At 41.7% G+C, this 21,461-nt stretch overlaps 3 protein-coding genes across 9 annotated transcripts in view; 1 reads left to right on the top strand and 2 right to left on the bottom strand.

The window, feature by feature from the left end:
- LOC135880122 (THAP domain-containing protein 6-like) overlaps positions 1-9,415 on the bottom strand; it is a 33,187-nt gene extending 23,772 nt beyond the window's left edge. Inside the window, exon 1 of one of the 4 annotated variants that reach the window (XM_065406258.1) lies at positions 9,312-9,415. The gene's annotated coding sequence lies outside the window, so the exon portion shown is untranslated. The remainder of the gene's footprint in view (positions 1-9,311) is intronic. The other 3 variants (XM_065406255.1, XM_065406256.1, XM_065406257.1) reach the window with 3 other exon arrangements.
- Positions 9,416-9,484: 69 nt separating this feature from the next.
- On the top strand, positions 9,485-12,448 carry SMIM15 (small integral membrane protein 15). Of its 4 annotated transcripts, none has more exons than XM_065406259.1 (2): positions 9,485-9,581; positions 10,379-12,448. In XM_065406259.1, exon 2 carries the CDS (start codon positions 10,394-10,396, stop codon positions 10,628-10,630), a length of 237 nt encoding a protein of 78 aa, XP_065262331.1. In that variant the 5' UTR covers positions 9,485-9,581; positions 10,379-10,393; the 3' UTR covers positions 10,631-12,448. The 4 variants fall into 4 exon arrangements, with proteins under 4 accessions (XP_065262331.1, XP_065262334.1, XP_065262333.1 ...); XM_065406262.1 differs by lacking the exon at positions 9,485-9,581 and adding an exon at positions 9,840-9,895; XM_065406261.1 differs by lacking the exon at positions 9,485-9,581 and adding an exon at positions 10,004-10,173.
- A 3,866-nt stretch (positions 12,449-16,314) lies between these two features.
- The window catches only part of NDUFAF2 (NADH:ubiquinone oxidoreductase complex assembly factor 2), a 136,061-nt gene continuing 130,914 nt past the window's right edge, over positions 16,315-21,461 (bottom strand). Inside the window, exon 4 of the mRNA XM_065406649.1 lies at positions 16,315-16,667. Within this exon, the coding sequence (XP_065262721.1) occupies positions 16,416-16,667 (252 nt within the window). The 3' untranslated portion in view covers positions 16,315-16,415. The remainder of the gene's footprint in view (positions 16,668-21,461) is intronic.

Raw genomic sequence — 21,461 nt, 5'->3', positions numbered from 1 at the left:
ATGTCTTTTCTAAGGTTCTGATCCTACTGCCAGTGAAATTAATGGAATCTTCACCGCCAACTTCAACAGCAGCAGAATTAGTCCAGGAGTCGTGAAAATCTTTCATCTAACAAGGAGTCTCAGCTCCATTCTTGCCACCGCTAGAAGGAGCAATGTAAGTACCGGGGCATTTTATGAGAACCAGCAGCTAAAGCTCATGGCTCTTTCCATGCTCTATTCTAGAATGGAGAGAGTGGAATTTCTCGTGAAAATGTCTGACCAATTAAATAAACAAAACAAGCACGTACTACTTAAACTTTGGGACTGGGTAAAATTGTACTTGTTTAGTTCAAAATGTTTTGTTGATGAAAAACAGACCCCTGCCTCTGCCTCTCCCTTGCTGGAAAGGCACTGTGACTAATGCAAAGGAATGTTTTTGAATCAGAAAGGAAAAAAAGTGTGCAGTGTACCCTCTGCTTTTGGAACAGTTCCTTGGTATTTCAGATGCAGTGAAATCTTGCCTTGGAGAAAACAGATTGCTGTGATCTCCGCAGGAACCAATGTGTGGTGGGGGCAGGGGGGCAAAATGCTTCCCCTTAAAAAAGTAAGTTGGGGGGGGGAATAAAAATTCAGCAATAGAAAGAGGAAGAACTTTGTGGGGAAAGGGGGCAAAAGTAGCCCCATTTATGCAGTGCCTCTTTGTTACACAGCACGAGACTGGCAACTCGCAGACCCCATAAGAATTCTAAATGACCTTGGAAAATTGATCTGAAATCAACAAGATAAAATTCAGTAAAGACAAGTGCCAAGTACTACATTTAGGAAAGAAAACTTAAATGCACAAATACAAAATGGAGAATAACTGGCTTGGTGGTAGTACTGCTGAAAAGGATCTAGGACAGGGGCAGGCAACCTTTCAGAAGTGGTGTGCCGAGTCTTCATTTATTCACTTTAATTTAAGGTTTCGCGTGCCGGTAATACATTTTAACGTTTTTTAGAAAGGTTTTCAAAATGTTTAAGAAGCTTCATTTAAAATTAAATTAAAATGCTGATCTTATGCCGCCAGCCTGCTCAGCCCGCTTCCAGTCTGGGGTTCTGTTCACCTAGGCTGGCAGTGGGCTGAGCAGGGCCTGCGGCCGGGACGCCAGCTGGCAAGGGGCCGGCAGCCAGGACCCCAGACCTGGGGGGGGGTTCAGGGGTCAGGGCAGAGGGATGGGGGCTGCAGGGCAGAAGACTGGGTGTGGGAGGGTTCAGGGGTCATGGCAGAGGGCTGGGGGTGTGTGGGGGTGCAGGGCAGAAGGCTGGGGGTGTGGGGGGAGTTCAGGGGTCAGGGCAGAGGGCTGGGGGGTGTGGAGGTGCAGGGCAGAAGGCTGGGTGTATTGGGGGGTTCAGGGGTCAGGGTAGAGGGCTGGGGGGGTGCAGGGCAGAAGGCTGGGTGTGTGGGGGGTTCAGGGGTCAGGACAGAGGGCAGTGGACAGGTTCAGGGGTCAAGGCAGAGGGCTGAATGTGTGGGGGGTCACGGCAGAGGGCTGGGGGTGTGAAGGGCAGAAGGCTGGGAGTGGGGGGGAGTTCAGGGCAGAGGGCTGGGGATGTGTGGGGGTGCAGGGCAGAAGGCTGGGAGTGGGGGGGAGTTCAGGGGTCAGGACAGAGGGCTGGGGGTGTGTGGAGGTGCAGGGCAGAAGGCTAGGTGTGGGGGGGGTTTCAGAGCAGAGGGCTGGGGTGCTCGGCTCGTGGGGGTGCTCCCAGCCCCCTGCCCTAAGCGGCTCACGGCAGGGGGCTGGAAGGGATATGCCCTGTTCCACCCCCTTCCCCAAGGTCCTGTCCCTACCTCTTCTCTGCCTCCTCTACGGAGCAGGGAGCACGCTGCCGCTCGGCTCTGCTCTCTCCCCACCTTGCAAGGGCGATCAACTGATCGGCGCAGGGAGAGGGAGGGGGAAGGGCAGGAAAGCACCACGCTGGGGGAAGAAGCGGGGGAGGGGGGAAGCTTGGCTGCCGCAGGACCAAGCTTCTGCCTCCTTCCGCCTCAGGGGAGAGCAGTGGGCGGGGGGGCTGAGTGGGGCTGGGGGCCGGGACCTCGGCAGCGTGCCACTCAAAATCGGCTTGCGTGCCGTGTTTGGCACGCGTGCCGTAGGTTGCCGACCCCTGATCTAGGGTTATACTACATCACAAATTGAATATGAGACAACAATGTGATGCATATGAGAAAAAGACTAATATCATTGTGGGGTGTATTAACAGGAGCATCATATGTAAGACACAAGAGGTAACTGTTCTACTCTACTTGGTGCTGGTGAGGTCTCAGCTGAAGTACTGTGTTTAGTTGTCAGTGCCACACTTTAAGATGTGTATAAATTTGAGAGAATCCAGAGGACAGCAACAAAAATAATAAAAGGTTTAAAAACCTGATCTATGAGTAAAGATTACAAAAACGGGGCATATTTAGCCTTGAGAAAACAAGTCTGAAGGGGGACCTGATAAGTCTTCAAATATGTGAGGGCTGTTATCGAGGATGGTGATGAATTGTTCCCTGTGTCCACTGAAGGTAGGACAAGAAGTAATGAGCTTAATCTGCAGGAAGGGAGATTTAGGTTAGACATTAGGGAAAATATTTCTAACTATCAGAATAGTTAAGCACTGGAACAGGCTTCCAAGGGAGGTTGCTGAATCCTGGTCATTGGAGGTTTTAGAGAAGAGGTTAGACAAATATCTGTCAGGGACGGTCTAGGTATACTTGGTCCTGCCTCAGAGCAGGGGGGTGGACTAGATGACTTCTCGAGGTCCCTTCCAGCCCTACATTTCTATGATTCTATTAAAAGTTCAATGCCCATCCCACATAAAGATTGAGCTGCTGTTATGACACACCTTGATGGAAACAACACTAATTAGCGTAGCTGAATTAATGTGGATCAGGATAAGTATTATATAGTAGGAAAACAACAGAGCCAAGGCACAAGCAGATAAAGCAAATGGAACAAAGGCTCCAGAAGGCCGTAATAGCACCATCATGGGCACACTTATAATCATATGTACACTTTCTTTCATCCAGATAAGATGAACGAATTTATAAATTTATAACTGGGAAACAAAGAAAAGAAAAGCACTTTGCAAAGATGAGTATTACCCAAGGATAAATTTTATCCTCATTTACAGATGAGGAGATTGAGTTGATTTTCCTAGTGGCCCAGCTGGAAAAAAATCTCCTTGTCTCCTGACTTCTGGACCCTTATTCTAACTACTAGAAAAAGCTATAGCAGTGCTGAGGTTCTTTTTTCACCATTTAAAAAACAAACAAACCAATAAACAGCCATTTCAGTCATTACCATACTGGGGTGGATTTGAACTAGTGACCTAGGTAGGAGATGGACAGCTTCATATCCAATTATCAATCTCTCAAGCAATCCAGTTTCCCTTACTATCTTTATGGGCAATTGACTTCCTGTTTGAGCTCTAAAATTGATTACTCATAAAAAGGCAGTTAAAGTTGTGATATAACCAGAGACAGATTAAGGCTAAATATGGTTCATGTCTGATCAAAACCACAAGATACCAAAACATTCTAAGGAGAAGAAAAACAACGCTACTAGAAAAATAATTGTGAGTCACTTTTAAAGGATGACGGTACTCAGCCATACTTTAATCTGACACTGGTCATGCATACTTTTTTTGTCCCATCAAAATTTTAATAGCCAGATACAAAACCCACTATTATGAAAACAAATTGAAAAATGTAATATTCTCATTATTTGTCTTCCATTAGTACCCAGAATGTGCTAGACATCATCCACACACAATCCCTACCCTAAACAGTTTACGGTCTAAGAAGAGTTTACACAGATTATGTGGAAATGGATTGAGCACATCAGCAGAATTACTGATGATTTCTTCTGAGATGCTCAGGCCCAGCTGTATAAATGGTAGCAATAGCACAAATGGAAGGGGCTCTTCATGCAATCTAGGGCAGTGGTTCTCAACCAGGGGTCTGAGGCCTCCTGGGGAGCCATAGAATCATAGAATCATAGAATATCAGGGTTGGAAGGGACCTCAAGAGGTCATCTAGTCCAACCCCCTGCTCAAAGCAGGACCAATTCCCAACTAAATCATCCCAGCCAGGGCTTTGTTGACCAAGCATGGCCGGCATTAGACTCGCTGGGGCCCAGAGCAGAAAGCCAAAGCCCCACCACACTGGACTGCAGCCCAGGGCCCCGAGCCCCATCACCCAGGGCTGAAGCCAAAGCCTGAGCAACTTAGCTTTGCAGTGCCCACTGTGGTGTGTGGCCCCGGGGCAATTGCCATGCTTGCTACCCCTTGAGGCTGGCTCTGGTTTTTATATGCAGAAAACCAGTTGTGGCACAGGTGGGCCATGGAGTTTTTATAGCATGTTGCAGGGCCTCCGAAATAAAAAGGTTGAGAACCCTTGATCTAGGGAATAAAGATGTACTGCAGGTCCACTTCAGCATAACACAGCAATGTTTTCAAATAAAGATTTGTAGCACACACAGAGAGGCTGTAATCCCCAATGGTACAATGTAGTTTTGTTGGCTCAAGTACAGCTATAAGAAACAGAAAGCTTACTGGTCTGCATATACTATAGATGTGTCATGCGTGGCCAAGAAAGTGCTGATAAAGCATCCACACTTTAGAGGTATTACAAGCTGGGGGGAAAAAATGACACTAGATAAACTTAATGTCTACAGTTCTTCAAAAAAATGTTCACCAATATGCAATGTAAGGGAGCTTCATACACGTCATCCAGAAACAAGAGTGATATTATTCAGCAGGTGGAATATACAAGGTCAAGGAAATTATGAAATTAAATAGTACACGAACTTTGTAGAAATCATTTTCTGTGTGGGAAAGTCAACTTACATTTTTATGGACACAATGGGACATATTAATGGAGTTACACCAGGGTTGAATTTGCTCCACAAAGTAGCATGATACAAAGGCAACTAGAGAGGCATTTAAATTAGGATTGAAACATTTAGCACTGGTTTTCTACATGATTCTACACCAATAACATGTCACCACCAGCAAAATGAACAAATTTATTGAAAGCATATATTAAACATATACACTCAACATTTCATCCTCATTAATGATTCCTAACATGAGACTGCTTTGCTTTTGTGCAAGTGACTCCTCCATTTTCCATGTCACTATTATACTCTCAGCACTGCTGTGCCTTCCTCTGCATTATCAATCATTTCTACTATGGTTGGAGTTTTTGGCATCTTGTGGCCCTCATTTCACTCTTTTGTACAGTCATTCTTTTTGAAGTTTGACAATGGACAATATCGCTAGACCGCTCCAGTGTCAGTTCACTCAAGGTTCCATCCTAACAAAACTTTCAATGCTGCTCAAGTATGTTAAAGATTTTTTTTTAAATGGTGGCAATTTAATGTTATTGAAGTTAATTGGTTTATAAAATATTGCTGAGTGGTATTTTGATACTGTTTCATTAGCTGTTATCACTGAGTGCTGGTGATCACTGAAAAGCCAAATATTTTCCTTTCCCAAAGATACTAAGTGTGAAATCTTGGCCCTGTAGGGCTATTGGCCTGTTTCTCCAGCTCAATAAGGACTGATGCCATGTCCAACAAATGATCAGGTCCTCTTTCTCAGGCCTTTATTTATTCTTCAAATACAAAACTCACAAAGTAAAACAAAACTCTTCCCCAGTACTCCTACAGGGGCCTATCACAGGAACCAGCAGATACCATTCTCAACTGAGCTCTTTCCACCTTTACAGGAATTTTCCTGGCCCCTTCCCAGCTGGGTCTGCTAATCCTCTCCACCAGGCCCAAACATCTTAAAGGGGCTCTTAAAGCCTCAGCAGAGGGCTGGCTGTCTCACAGCCCTAGTAGTTCCTTAAAGGGGCAGACCATCCTTTTACAGGTCCAACTGAAGTCAATGGCTGTTTTAAGTCCCATTGACTTAAAAAGAGCAGGGATTTCATCCCAGCTGTAACCTAGTTGTGTGGGTTGTAGAGATTTAAGACCCTAAAGTTATTGCATACTGCTTTGATACACAAAAAGGAAGGGGAGTCAGGGTGGGTGCTCCATATGGGGAGTTGGGGTGTCAGGGAGAAGAGGTGGAGCAGTTCCTACCTGCTCCCTGGCCTGATTCCAGGTGCCATGGCAGCTGCACCAGCCCCTCTGGGTCTCATTCTCTCCTCTGCTTGCCCTTGCAAATGTCTGCAGTTTACAGGGAATGGCGCACACTGGTGAAAACACAGATCAGCTCCCACAATATTTACACTGCAAAGGTGAAAGCCCACACTGCACTGTGATTCCACCACCTCCAAGAGACAGACATTTTTTCTATTTGCTGTAATGATTTTAAAAGAAGAGCATGTATATTGGTATGAATAAGGGTAGTGCTTTGGGAAAGCTTGGGTCTAGAAGTGGGTTTTGCATTTAGCTCTGAATGTGTTGAGTCTAAGTGGCCTCCACGCTGTACAAAGTTGTGATGTTGACTGGGCTAGTGCTTGTTTTGCAGTGTACTTTGACAGTGTAGCATCACTATAATGGAGAAAAATAAATGAACTGAACAAAAAACAGAAAGGGGTCATAGATATCTAATCTGCCAGATTAACAGGGGTATCCAAAATACCTGACTTGCCTGCATCATTATACAGTACTCTTAGGCTACCACTTTCTTTAATTTATCTCCAATAAGTACATCCAGGAATGTCACCAAAGGAGATAATATTATGTTGCTTTCCAGGAAATGATGATGATAAACATATCATTTAGCCATGGATGGCCTGTTCATTTTAAGGTATCCCTAGTTTCCAAAACCAGGTAGTTCCCCTGCTATAATAAACTGTTAACTTAGATAACGCAGTTTGTAAAACCATCTAACAATGCTAATACAACATCTTAGAAATAATAACCACATCATTGATTTAGATGAGCTCTGCATTTTCCTGACATTTGTAGAAGAAATTATACAAAGAGACAGACACTTAGGCCTTGGCTACACTCGCGGATTCACAGCGCTACCGCGGCAGCGCTGTGAAGCGTGAGTGTAGTCGCGCCGCCAGCGCTGCGAGAGCTCTCTCGCAGCGCTGCAAGTACTCCACCTCTCCGAGGGGAATAGCCTGCAGAGCTGCGAGGGAGCGTGCAGCGCTGCAGGCGCTGATTACACTGGCGCTTTACAGCGCTGCACTCGCTGCGCTCAGGGGGGGTGTTTTTTCACACCCCTGAGCGCAGCAAGTGCAGCGCTGTGAATTGCCAGTGTAGCCAAGGCCTTAGAGAAAAGTTAAGAGATTCCAGTGCTTATATAAGGGCTTCAAGAATTATAACATTCAAAAACCAGTAGGAGAACACTTCAATCTCTCTGGACACTCAATAACAGACTTAAAAGTGGCAATTCTTCAACAAAAAATCTTCAAAAACAGACTCCAATGAGAAACTGCAGAACTGGAAATAATTTGCAAACTGGACACTGTCAAATTAGGCCTGAATAAAGACTAGGAGTGGATGGGTCACTACAAAAACTAATCCCCCCACTGATACTCACACCTTCTTGTCAACTGTTTGAAATGGGCCGCCTTGATTACATTGAACTCATTAGCACTACAAAAGTGATTTCCCTTGATATTCACCCCTTCTTGTCAACTGTTGAGAATAGCCCACTTCCACCTTAATTGAATTGGATCAACCCGCCACTTGGTAAGGCAACTCCCATCTTTTCATGTGCTGTGTTTTTATACCTGCCTCTGTATTTTCCACTCCATGCATCTGATGAAGTGGGTTTTAGCCCATGAAAGCTTATGCCCAAATAAATTTGTTAGTCTCTAAGGTGCCACAAGGACTCCTCGTTGTTAGTACAGGAAGTGAGACTGTGCTTTTCAGTGGATATTACAGGCATAGCCTGGACAGTACTGCCTTAGAAATTTTTTAATTTGTATTTAAGAATGCATAAATTATTCTATGACAAAGATCTGCATGTAGCAAAGATTTATGTATAACACATACCCAGTGGAAAGAATTTTAGATCAATCAGATTTCTTGCCAATTATTATGTCCTTTGGTAAAGCACAGTCATTACTTGTTCCTCATGTGGTGTCCTTTAAATAATACAAATATATATGAGAAACAAGCACACAAAAGCTGGGAATGGAAATTGCTAAACAGATCAATCTAGTTCAAGTAAACTGCAAGATCTCTGAATCCACCATGCTAAAGCTTCAATCCTGCAAACACTAAGGCATGTGCTTTACTACCATGAGCAGCCCCATGGCAATCAATGGGATCACTTACAGTGGTAAAATTAAGCATGTGTAAGTGTAAGCAAGAGTGGGGTCTAACACACTGTTCTATCTAGCAATACTGTAGGCTTTTACTATAGCAAAAATATTCCAGGCAAATGTACTTTACCTTCCCCACTTGTTGACATTTTGCATCCATTTTATGTGCAACAATACACTACTACTCTTAGGATTCTGAACCACATCAAGACAACAAGGAAGTTCAACTAATTTAACTTCGAGGTCCAGTAGTTGGCCTGTTGTGCCTTTTTTTAATGGAGACAGAACCCTCTTGGATTTATGGCAACGTGTGTATACACAGATTTAAAAAAATTCCAAAACAAGACTTTACTGCATGCACTCCTCCCCCAGGGGAGACGATGAGAGAACAAACACATCACAGATGTTCGTCACGTGGCTTAATGCACTACGGGAAGGCTACAGTGATGGGCGTGGTGGTATAAGCACTACATAGAGCAGAATACCAACTGTTGTTCAATTACAAACAAGGTATTCGCACACACCCCTCTAAAATGAGCCGACAGGTCCCACCACACTGCACGTTGGTGTATAAAGTGAGTGGATCACGGCGCTTTGGGAGAATAAATGTGTTTCCTTTCCTGCTCTAAGTCAGAGAGAGGGGCGGGGGGGGGGGGCTACCGGACTTTGGCTTTGGGGTGTTGATGAGTTACCCGTTAGTCTCCCAGGGTTACACCCCCGCCTACGACACTAGGGTATTTGTCACTGACGGGCTGAGTTTCAAAGCGCACCACGAACATCTGCCCAAAGGAGCAGCGCAGACTCTGCTTTTCCAAGGGGCTTCTGCAGCCCCCTCCCCGCTCATTATCTGCCAGACTATGTTAATGTGTGTGTGGGGGGGACTCTGTACCCCTCCCCCTTCTGTCCCCTGAGGGAGCCTTGTCTCCGCCCCGCCCCGCCCCTCCTTCAGGGGGTCCGCACTCAACCACACACGGCGAGAGACGACGAGCACGAGCCAGCTCCTCGCGTGCACTAACTGACGGACAGACTGCTCCAGCCCGCTCCCGCGCGAACAGCCACGCGCATGCTGTTTACCTACCAGCTGCCCCGGAAGTGCCCCGCGCACTACTCTGCCCCCACAGAGCAATGGCAGAGACATCGCCGCCGACCGCAATCACGTGACTCCAGTCCAGGCTCCGAGAAGCACCGGCTGAAGGGACACTCTAGCCGGCGCCAGACATAGGCGTAACGGCGGGGGTGGGGCCGCGCTGTCTCCTTTTCCTGTTTCCGGTTGGCCAGTGAGTCTCCTGTCCTCGCGGCTTCTGGGTGTGGAGCCGCCGTTGGAGCTGGCGAGGCAGCGCGAGGAGGGGTCAGTTCTTCCCTGGGGCTTGGGAGGGCTCTAGTGCGAGGGCTCCCCAGAGACCCTGCCGCTGGGCCCGTGTTCCCGCGCAGGAGGCGCCGCCAGCCGACCCTTCGCCCGCCACGGGGCAGTGATTGATTCAGCCCCTCCCCTTGGGTGCCGCTGCCTGCGCTCTGCAGAGCGCTGGGGCGGGAGAAGGGAGCGTGACCCGACACGCTGGGGGAGGGGGACACTGTGGGCTCCTCAGCCCGCTGCGGGGGTCGGCTCCGCCCCCCAACGACTCGTGCAGTGAGCGGCTCGCTCCCGCCCGGGCCCCGCTCCAGGTACGGGTAGTCGGAGCGGACACGCTGCTCCCGCCCCAGTGCGGGGCTCCCCCGGCCGAACCCCAGCCGCATTCCCTGTATCGTCTCGCTACCAATCCCGCGTTTAGCGTGGACCGCAGATACGCTAGGCCCGGGACGTTTAACTCGGGGGTGCGGAGAAACCACTGGGGGGTCCCGCCGGCTCCTGGGCTGGAACAAGAGTTTAAAAGAAAACGAACTTGGCTGCATAAACAACCCACCTGGGAACAATCCGTTATTTACTGGTCTGAATAGGAAAGGTGAGAGGTGGGTGGAAAGCATGTGTTGGAGAACGATCGTAACAGCTGAGTTCTGCTTCCCACCCTCTATCTAAATAAATGTGAAGCACTCTGAATAACTGTGTAACGGGGACAGATATTGAATACTGCACTGCATAGGCAGGGTAACTTGCACTATTTTTATAACTATGTAATGAAACGATTTTATCATTCAATTTTTACATAGGGTTTCCCCAATTGGATGGTAGAAAAGATGTTTGATATCAAAGCGTGGGCTGAATATGTTGTGGAATGGGCTGCGAAGGACCCATATGGCTTTCTTACCACTGTGATCTTGGCCCTTACACCATTGTTCCTAGCAAGTGCAGTGCTATCATGGAAACTGGCAAAAATGATTGAGGCCAGGGAGCGAGAGCAAAAGAAGAAACAGAAACGCCAGGAAAATATTGCAAAAGCCAAACGAACAAAGAGGGATTAAGCGAGGCAAAATGCCTTCCTTGTGCAAAAAAGTGCTTTTGTTGAAGCATTCTTGTACACTTATATCTTTGTGTGGTGTTGTCTTCCTCCAACAATCTTCTTGAACTGACATTTCAACCCCTGAAATTATTCATGTTCTGCTTAAACAATTTGTGTTGATATCTCTGTCTAATCTGCAATGGCATTTGATGTGTATATTTCAACCAGATATCACTTTCCAATGAGTTTACTTTTGTATGTTTACGTGCCATACACTAAAATGAATGGATTGGCGGCGTGGGGGGGTTGTTTTTTTTTAAATTGGAACTGCTTTAGCAATTGTTCAAACATGTCAATATTAAATTATGGAAGAAAAAATTAAAATATCTGACTTTCTAAAAATACTGCAGTCATTGGTTTTCTAGAAGCTTAGGAACTTTGTTTTTATACAGCCTTTTTTTCTACTGTTGATTTGTCTTCATTATAGTACTTTTTTTTTTTTTTTTTTTCCTTCCTGGTTTCAACTTGGCCCTGGAATAGCAGTCCTTGTTTCTGCAGCAGTTGTCAGCTTTGTGTTCTCAGGAGTTTGTTTTATTATATGAACAGTGTTAGTATTTCATATTAACTCAACTAAATTCTTCATGAGTGGCTCTCAAAATCTGCTTCCTGGACTATCAGTAGCCCACTGAGCCTTGTTTGGATAGTTCACAGAAGGAAACTTTTTACAACCAAGCAGCAGGCAAATGACTTCATTTTCACAATATCCCAATGTGAACAGCTCTTGCCTACAATATACTTCACAAAATGAATGTAGAGATCCATTTGGCAAATAACTAAATATCATTCTAGCTTTAGGTGATGACAACAGTAACTCTAGAGCAGCAGAGGAACTGCTTTGGATATTACCAGCTTTGAAAGGATGGCTTAATAAAAAGAAACAAAAGCTGCATATGATTCTAGTGCTGTAAACATTGCAAAGTTAGTTGGAGCTAAGGCTAACAGATTTAATTTATTCTGATTTTTCTGTCCAAAGAATAATAGTAAAAGTGAAAAATGTGTAGTTTAATGTGCTTTAGCAAATCTTAATTTTTATTACTACTATAGTTCCAATAGGTCTGATCCTGTAGTAGCAATCAAGTTTTAGGCCCTGTTCCAATAACATGTCTCTTAACCAGAGCGAATAGAGTTGTGGTTTGTCATACTGGATTCTCATGCCTAGCTCTTCACTTCGTATGTAAAGGATAAACCCTTATGAAAGCAGATGCTCTATATTATTGAAAGGAGGAAGTGAATAGGAGATGATACATACCAATACAAATAAACAGGAAGTTTTGTTAAATCAATCTTGGGGCTTGTCTACACTGGCAATTTACAGCGCTGCAACTTTCTTGTGCGGGGGTGTGAAAAAACAACCCCCTGAGCGCAGCAAGTTTCAGTGCTGTAAAGCGCCAATGTAGACAGTGCACAAGCACTGGGAGCCATGCCCCTCGTAGAGGTGGGTTGTTTAAAAAAAAAAAGAAAAAAAAAAAGCGCTGGGAGAGCTCTCTCAGCACTGCGCCGTGACCACATACAAGGCACGTTAACAGTTGCCAGTGTAGACTAGCCCTTAGGTAAGAGTTAGATGTGAAACATTGAGGTGTAATAGTTGGCTTTCTTCTGAGTATTGCTCAAGACAAGTATTGTTAGAATGTAAAGCGTCTTCTCACTTTTTTATGATCTACTGGATTAAGTCTTCAGTGTTTGTCTTCAATAGGGTTACACCTTGATATTTATACAGTTTTGATAGTTTTAAAATGGAACAGACTCAAAACTAACTACATTACATAAATAAATTTGATACTTTTTTTTAAATGTGTTCGTTCTTTATTCTGACTTCTAAAAATGTGTAACAGCTGTAGAGCAAAGGAATGTGCTATCTGTACAATACTTAAGTATATATTTCCTTAAAGAAAGGGTTCTAAGGAGAATGGGTTCAATATACATTGGTAAGTGAAAATGATCCAAATTAACTAATTCTTAGGCATAATCCTCTTAAAAGTGGTGTGACTTATTGTATATGTCACCAATGAATGCACTATTGTTTTTTATAGTAGGCATAGCTCACTCTGTGTGGCTGATGTAAAGGACTCACACTCTTAAAATCTCCAAATGAAGCATTTGTTAACCAGCTGATGCATTCTGACTGGGAACATTTTCATAAATTCATAGATTCTAGGACTGGAAGGGACCTCGAGAGGTCATCGAGTCCAGTCCCCTGCCCGCATGGCAGGACCAAATACTGTCTAGACCATCCCTGATAGATATTTATCTAACCTACTCTTAAATATCTCCAGAGATGGAGATTCCACAACCTCCCTAGGCAATTTAGTCCAGTGTTTAACCACCCTGACAGTTAGGAACTTTTTCCTAATGTCCAACCTTGACCTCCCTTGCTGCAGTTTAAGCCCATTGCTTCTTGTTCTATCCTTAGAGGCTAAGGTGAACAAGTTTTCTCCCTCCTCCTTATGACACCCTTTTAGATACCTTTGTCTTGTGTTGGAGGTGGAAGGTAGAATCTCACCATGCACACCAATTAAAGCCAGATGTAGTCTAGTTAATTTATAGAATCAGAAGGTAGACATGGAAAATGTTATTTGTTTAGTCTATTATTGCAAGATTGTTTCCTCTATTAATTTTTTGTTCAGTCACTTTAAATCCCATGTGATGTGTTTCCACCACTTTCCTTTATTTTAATATCCCAGCATGTGCTGGGTGCCTCCCACTACAGCAAAAACATGTTCGTAAACGTGGATTTCTGAATCACCTAAGACACTGAAAATCTCAGATGAGGCTACACCCCAGTTTTGGACATGTGCAGCCTGGGGAAGGATGAAAGGAACAAATAAGATGTGTTAGGAATAACTCAGCATGATGGAGCAAGTAATTTTAAAATGTGCCAGGCTTCTTATAGACACTGGAGAAGGAAGTTAAAGGGTTCTCTTAAAAGAGGGTAGTGGCTTAGAGCAGCTCAAGATGGGGGGTCCAGGGGCAGGGCTAAATATAACGGGTAACAGAAGCATCAAAACCAACACCTTTGGTAGATGGGGGGGATGGACAGAAAAGTGGTACAAAAACAGGTCAGACAACTCTGGCCTTGAAGATAAACTTGAAAATGATAGAATGGAGAAAGGGGGAATTCAGGCAGTGGCTGGGGGCTGGTATCAGGTTGGGTTAAGATGGTCTACCTTGACTGCTGAACAATGTTGTAAGTTAAGCTTTTTCTTTTGGCAGCTGCAGGGCAGATACTCGATCCAAACTCACTCTGCTCATTCTCACACCATGGCATAACCCATCAAAATATTTTTTTGAAGTATACTCTTTCCCTTTTGCAAGCAGTAATAATCACACAGTTTTTCCCTTTATCATATAAAATATTTCATAGTGGTCAGTCTCAGATACCATTCAGTACTATTTCTAAAATTGTTTGGGAATATGGTGGGGGAGAGAAGCAGTACAGTAGGGGTAATAATATAGGTCTGGCCCTTTAAATTTCATAAAATTGATAGAATTTAACAAAAGAATCTAAACTTAATTAAAAATCATGTTTGCCTTCATAATCTATGGTTACAATCTTATAAATTAACATAAACCAGTGAAGTTCTTAGGATACAAACACGTGGTCCATTCATTGCAAGGGTGGGGCTACCTCTGAAAACTAGTGACAGTAAGTGTTAACATCAGCATTGATCATTTTAAGAAACCTCTATCTAACAGGGGAGAAGCTGGTTCTTTTCAAAGGGTGCTGGGCTAGTGAAGCAAGAGATCAAAATGTCAAACCATGTATATGGATAGGAAATGAGAAAAAAGAGATGCACCTTTTCTTCAGCTGCTAAAAGCTTCAGCTGCCTCTCAAGAGCCTGAAACCTTAACTCACCCTTGCAAAGGAGCCAAAGCCTCCAGCTCTTCCTAACAACTTCTGTAATGAAGTTGTGTATTATCCAAATCAAATCCTATCGCACATTAAACATTTCGGGGTAATGTATAGTTGAAAGACATTCTAACACTGATGTCCAAAGTTGAATATCAAAACAAGGAGTATTGTCTGATATTTTTCGTATTTCAATAGTGGGTTTTTTTTTTTTTTTTTTTTTTTTTTGCTGTTGAAGCTGTTACAAGTCTCACACCTTCAGCACAGAATTTAGGGCCTGTGTGCCACAGCTTTTAGGGAGACCTAGCCAGAGCACTCTCCAGTGTTAGCAGGTGTGCTAAGTCATTAACACAGAGCTCAGATGCTTTTACCACCAAGTCAGGACAACCTGTACAGAGCAGGTTTAATAGCACTGGGGGGGAAGAGGGACAAAGTCTGCGCCCTGTCTACAACTAGTTTTTACACTTTTACTATCACTGATGCAGCTGCACCATTACTGGCCCTTCCTGTAATCCTGATACAAATTTTATTGGTGTAGACCAGGGGTAGGCAACCTGTGGCACGTGTGCCAAAGGCGGCACGCAAGCTGGTTTTCAGTGGCACTCACACTGGCCATCGGTCCAGGGGGCTCTGCATTTTAATTTAATTTTAAATGAAACTTCTTAAATGTTTAAAAACCTTATTTACTTTACATATAACAATAGTTTAGTTATATATTATAGACTTATAGAAAGAGACCTTCTAAAAACATTAATGTATTACTGGCACGCAAAACCTTAAATTAGAATGAATAAATGAAGGCTCGGCACACCACTTCTGAAAGGTTGCTGGCCCCTGGTGTAGACACTGCCTAGGAGATCTTAAATTCCTGGAAAATAAGAGTGCTTCCACACTCTGCTCTTATTTGACTCAGACTGATTCCATATAGCACTTTACACTACTTACAGATGGCCAGCAAGACACACACTTGATTTTACCATCCATTAATGCAGCTACAAGATATAGTCCCTTAAAATTAACAAAGAATATAATCTCTCTATATTGTTGAAGTGCTTTATGTTAATGAGGTCAAACAGACCCTACAATCACCTAGGAGAGCCAACAGCATTGACCATATTAAAAGGCAAAAATAGGCAGGGAACTCTTTGGGGTTCCAGAGAAATACATGATGATTAAGCAAAAAAAAAATCTAGATTTGATAGTGCAAAAGGTCATTTCTAAGCTTCATGTCTACAAATAAGCTATGTGAAATCCATTATGTTGAAGACCAGATTATAGTTATATTTTTTAAAAAAATTGTTACCTTTAAGGAAAAATGTCTGTCAAAAGAAAGTATATTATGACATTTTCCTATCTCAATGAACTAAATAGAATGAACTCAAGAATAACAAAAGATTACCAATTACTTAAAAAAAAAAAAACCCAAAAATTAAGTAGCAGTAGTTTTTATACTAAGATTTACTAATTAGTAACGAAGAATTCAATGATGTCTAAGATCTGGCTGTGTAAAAACAAATGAAAATTAACTTTAATATATCAAAAATAACAGGAGTACTTGTGGCACCTTAGAGACTAACAGATTTATAAAGTTGATGGATTTCCACTCCATACGGCTAAATGCAGTGCCTTGCATAATGTCAGGTTTCAGAGTAGCAGCCGTGTTAGTCTGTATCCTCAAAAATAACAGGAGTACTTTAAATCTGTTAGTCTCTAAGGTGCCACAAGTACTCCTGTTATTTTTGAGGATACAGACTAACACGGCTGCTACTCTGAAATCTTTAATATATCAGTTTATTTCTCACACAACAGTTGGTAAATGAAAAAGTTTTCTTCAGTCATGTTGCTTGTTAGAGCAATTATCTATGCAATTCACTGGCAAGATTTTTCACATTACAACTGTTTATTTATTACGGCTACTGCTATCTGGTGGGATCCAGGAACCTGGCTGAAAGGTTTTTGCAGTGCTGGATGGGTCTGGTGAAGGCTCATTCTTTCCATAGTAAGGGGATGATGCATGGCCTTTAATTTGAGTTTGAACTGGTTCAGCAACAAGTCCCTCATATTCCTTGGTCTGAAGGAGGCTGTCCTTTTCAGAAGCATCTGTGATTTTCACTTTTATTTCTTTTCTATAGATTTCATTCTTAAGAATTTCCTGCAAAAAGCCACCAGGCAAGAAGGAAAGTAGTTAGAGCAGACATCAATGTAATTTACACTACTGAAATAGCAAACTAAAACCCATAGGTATCTTTTTTTCTTAAACTTAATTTTATACATTCTCTCTTCATATGCATTTGCAAAATAAAGATAGTCAAAATGCATTGCTTTGGATTACTGCAATTCTAATCATAGCTTAAAAAAATGCTTCAATATTTTGTTTAACTTGTTAAAGCAGAGCTGAATTGCACTATTCAAAGCTGATAGATCAAAATGGAAGGCTTGTTAAATACACTTCTGATCAAAATGTGAAAATACATATAAAATTTGCTGCACCTTCCACATAGTTTTCTGATGTAAGATCTTATATCACACAGTTCTTTCAAATTATCATTTGCATACCACACACACATGATAAAAGGAAGCACCTAAGATCCTTTGTAAAAAAAACCAACTTCTTAAAGAGGCCTGATTTGGTTTCATAATCCTGGGGGTAATGTAGTTGTGGCAGAAAACTGTGCCAATGGAGCAGCACAGAATGAACCAGATGCTTCAGGTAACAACCTCTACAAAAAATTCTTAGCACAGCAGCAGACACTATTAGTGATACTTGCCATCTTGCTGAGAGGAAAATCAGAAAGATTCCAAAATAGGTATGAGTGGAAATAAAGCAAAATGGGGAAATAGTGCCCAGAAGACTCTGAAAATAAGAAAAATACTTAATAGTGAAGAAGTGAGTTTTGTTTGTCCTTTTCTTATCTGCTCAGATATATCCCACACTAGGTGATGTTGTATATATCAGTAATAAAACTTCCCTAATGCTTAGATTGTAGGAGATAGCAAAGACTGAAAAGCAAAAGCAGAAAAGATTACATGCTTTTTATAGTAATTTCCACCCAAGGATCTTAAAGCATTTTAAAAACCTTTGTGAAGTAGGTGGTTATGACACTCTGGGATACAATCCAGACCAGTGAGATGTTGTCACCTCTTCCCTGCCACTTGGGGTGTCTTACAATGCTTTCTTGCTATAGCTCCCACCTGTGCCGCTAACAAACAGCCTGCCAGCATGCAGGTCACAGCCTGAATATCTGTGTATAGCCACAGCCCTGATCCAGCAAATCTGACCTCAGGAGCCTGTCATCAAACCCCAGCCATCCTCTGGCTTCCAGCCTTCGGTTACTACTTACAAGGTGACCCCCAACACACTCTCAGTCCTGAATTTCCTCCCCAAAATATGTGTCCAGCCCTCTCCTGGACAGTACAGATATATTACTTCTGTTGCTCCTCTAAGGGGATCAGTATAGAACAGTCTGCTACGATAAATGGAGTTACCGAAACAATTCACAACACTAGATTAGTTTTATTTAAAGAATAAACCAAGATTATTTAACTACAAGGAGATGTACTTACTTAAAACCTAAGTATAAAGCATTAAAGTCAGAAACGGTTACAAGAAAAACAAAGATAAAATGCTAAACTTGCTTCAAGGTGAAATTCTTACCACAGGTTCCCAATAACTTTGCTGACCAAGTTTCTGGTCAGGATCTGCTCTTGGAGTCCAAAGGGTATTTCTTTTTTCTTCTTAGGTGAAGGAGAGAGATGGATAGGGAGAAATAACTTGGGGTGTTTTTGCCCCTTACTTTTCTAGTTCAGTTGCCCTTTTAAATGGATTTTCCAGGTGGTTACCCCTAGAAAAGTTCCTTCCAGCTGTGAAGATGGATATGTGGGGTGTCCTGGTAAAAGAGGTTTCATGCTATCGTTTGCTAAAATGCAGATTTGCCTTGCTCCCTCTTGTTGTTTCAAGGACCTTGTTTACTACTTATATGTAAATTAAGGCAAATAAACATTCCTTTGTTTAAGAGCTGCTTGACCAGTCCTGCCTAATTGAGGCTGCATGGGTTTAAACATGTGCTACCAATATCATTTAGGAGGAATTCTTAACTTTTCATATAATGTTGCTACACGTATTTCATCATGATAATATTGACCAATGAGTTATTAGTTTTCAAATGAGACTTTACAAGGCATATTTTTCTCAAAGATTATTACAATTGTGTGCAGGGTGTGAATACAGGGGTGCTTTCTGTCACGGTATTATCCCCACTATCTAGAATGGGGATAAAAATTATCTAGAACAGCAAAGTAATGATTCTTCATCATTGTCAAGATGTAATAATGAATTTACATTGTCCCCCAAGTCTGCCCTCATTTACCATACACTAGTGTAAATCTAGAATAACTTCACTGATTTCCAAGGACTTATTCCAGCTTTGTCTTGTGTAAGTCTTTCACCCTTAAATAATCAAAACATATGCTTTTAGTATCTGGGAAGTGTTTATAGTCTGTTAAATGGATATTAAAATTAGTACTAAAAATGTAGGGATCTAGTCCATTTTGTTTTTGAAACAGCTATTTACTAATCCCAAATCTTTGCAAGTGATAGCTAATTAAATGAGCCTTACAGGATCAGATGAAAATAGTTTTAACTAAATCCTGTATGTTTTAGGGTTCATTTTATTCACTGATTTGTAACTGTAGTTTGGTTTTAAAGGATGCGCTAATGTTAATTGTTTCATCAGCTTTTACTGGCTAAGAGGCATGTGGAAAATAAAATAAAAAAATCTCTGATATCTGCACTATCCCTGGCTGTTGTGAAATTGGAGTTTTGATTTTGCCTGGCACCAGGATTTCACCACAGAAATCAGAAAAGAAATAATCCATTGTATTTTTCTTAATCGGTATTAATCAATATTGCAACGTCTAAGAATTAATCATTTGCAATCTACATACTTCAGAGGCAGACTTTAAAATGCAAGAATCTGTATTCAATTTATGCATACAATTTATGCAACTAATATGTACATTTTAACAGAGGTTTGTGTGCAAGAAACTCCTGATTTGAGCGTATGTATCAGGAGTTTTGTGGAAATTTGCACATTTGAAAAACTGGCCCAAGCAGATAATGTTACAGATAGTTTTCTTGTAAAAATCTTGTCCGTGGATTTTTTTTGTTTTGTTTTTTAAAGACAGGCACTGTCCAATCAAAATTTAGAATTTTCATATAAACAAGATTCTACAAAACATGAGACCAATACAAATGTTTCTGTATTTTTTAAAGTTCCAATTGGAAAGTTGTTTTTAAACAAACATTCCACTTGCAGCATTTGCAACCAAAACATTGCAGGAATGATAACGTAAAAGAGAAATGAACTATAAACAGAAGGGAAACTTACTTCATGGATTTTCTTTGTCGGTATTGAAATGCAAAATGCAAACATCAGTGTATATCTGACAGTAAACTGGATATTTTTAATAGTTTAGTTTTAATTTAAGGTGGTGTGAGTAACACAAACAGAAAAATAGGCTCAGTCTTAAAAGGGTAGTTTTTTAAACATTTAACACAGGCAAACACAGACGCTAAAGGTGGACCTTGTTTAATACAAGTTAGAGACAGTCTAGAATGCATTTCACCACCTCTCCTAGCTGTGTTATCAATCTGTAACTTGTGTTTTTTCAGATTCTGTTCACTTTCTTGGGGCAGTTCACCTGGAAATTAAATAGTGTTCTGAACATTAAAACAAAACAAACAAAAACAGAAAAGGAACATTTCCCTGTTTGCAAACAGAATTCAGAATGTGTTTCAAGACATTGATACCGGCTGGTGGTCTGAGCACAAGATTTGGGGTGAAGTAAATCCTGAGTTCTAATTTCAGTTCTGCCCCTGACTCTCTTTATAGCCTTAGACAAGTGTGTCTTACATTCTGTCTAAATTTCTCCATCTGTAAAATGTGGATAATTTAACTTATCTTAGAGGAGGGTGTTAGTACTGATCAGTTATGTTTGAAGATGAAAGGGATTATTATTAGACTTGAAGGATTCAATTTCAGCCAGCAAATGACACTAATTTTTTCTTTCCCCCTCCACCCAAACGCTGACCAGACAAATCTCACTATTAATAATCTAAGCAGAGACAGAAAGTGTCATGATAAGCATGACATATACTGTATATAGAAGTCATCAACAACTGGTGCACTCTTTTGCTGTCAATTCTAGAGGTCAGTTAATAACAAAAGCGAAATACGTATATTACGGGGTAGATAAAAATCAATGATTTTTTTAAAAAAAATTTAAATTGGATTTTTTTAAATTTAAATTGGATTATTTTGATAAAATGCTTTTTGAGGAAAACACACCTATCTGAAGATAGTTTTAATTAAGATACATTATAGCTCAAAGCTATCTCATCATGGAATAGGGATTATAAATTCTATTTCTATAGTATGAGACAATATATTCATGTAATGTTTAAGAAAAGTTTTGTAAATGAGTTCCAATAGTTCATGGATTAGGGACCCAATCTTATGGGGTTCCAGGGGCTTCTGTATAGATTATTTAGGTTAATCTTTCTATCTACCCAATGGGACTCAGTGTTAAGTCTAGAAGATACCATCAGAGATGCTTAGTTTTGCCGTTCTCAAACTGTGGATTTGTGTCTCCAGAGATAACATGCTTGTTAACAACAACAATGTTTTTTAAAAATAAAATAAATAAATAATATATAGAGGTGAGAAATAACAGACCTGAACCCTATTGTCCCTCTGCAAATTTGTGTACACAGAGTCAATCCCTTACCTCTCTAAAAGTGCAAAGTTTCAAAAAGTTCAATGAATAGAAGATTGCTGGGGGCAGAATAGATCTGGACAAGGAGAAGTAGTCTGGAGATAAATGTGAGAAGCCAGGGACAGGCAGTAGAAACAAAAGTGAAACTGTTTGAGCAGCATATTCCAGAAGT

The sequence above is a fragment of the Emys orbicularis genome, chromosome 6 (assembly GCF_028017835.1).
Source record: "Emys orbicularis isolate rEmyOrb1 chromosome 6, rEmyOrb1.hap1, whole genome shotgun sequence".
NCBI lineage: Eukaryota > Metazoa > Chordata > Testudines > Emydidae > Emys > Emys orbicularis.
Note: the sequence above shows the minus strand (reverse complement) of the source record. Positions and strands in the feature narration are given on the sequence as shown.

What these genes read in the sequence shown, in the direction of transcription:
- SMIM15 (XM_065406259.1), top strand. Translation starts at nt 10,394, where the DNA reads ATGGTAGAAAAGATGTTTGATATCAAAGCGTGGGCTGAATATGTTGTG.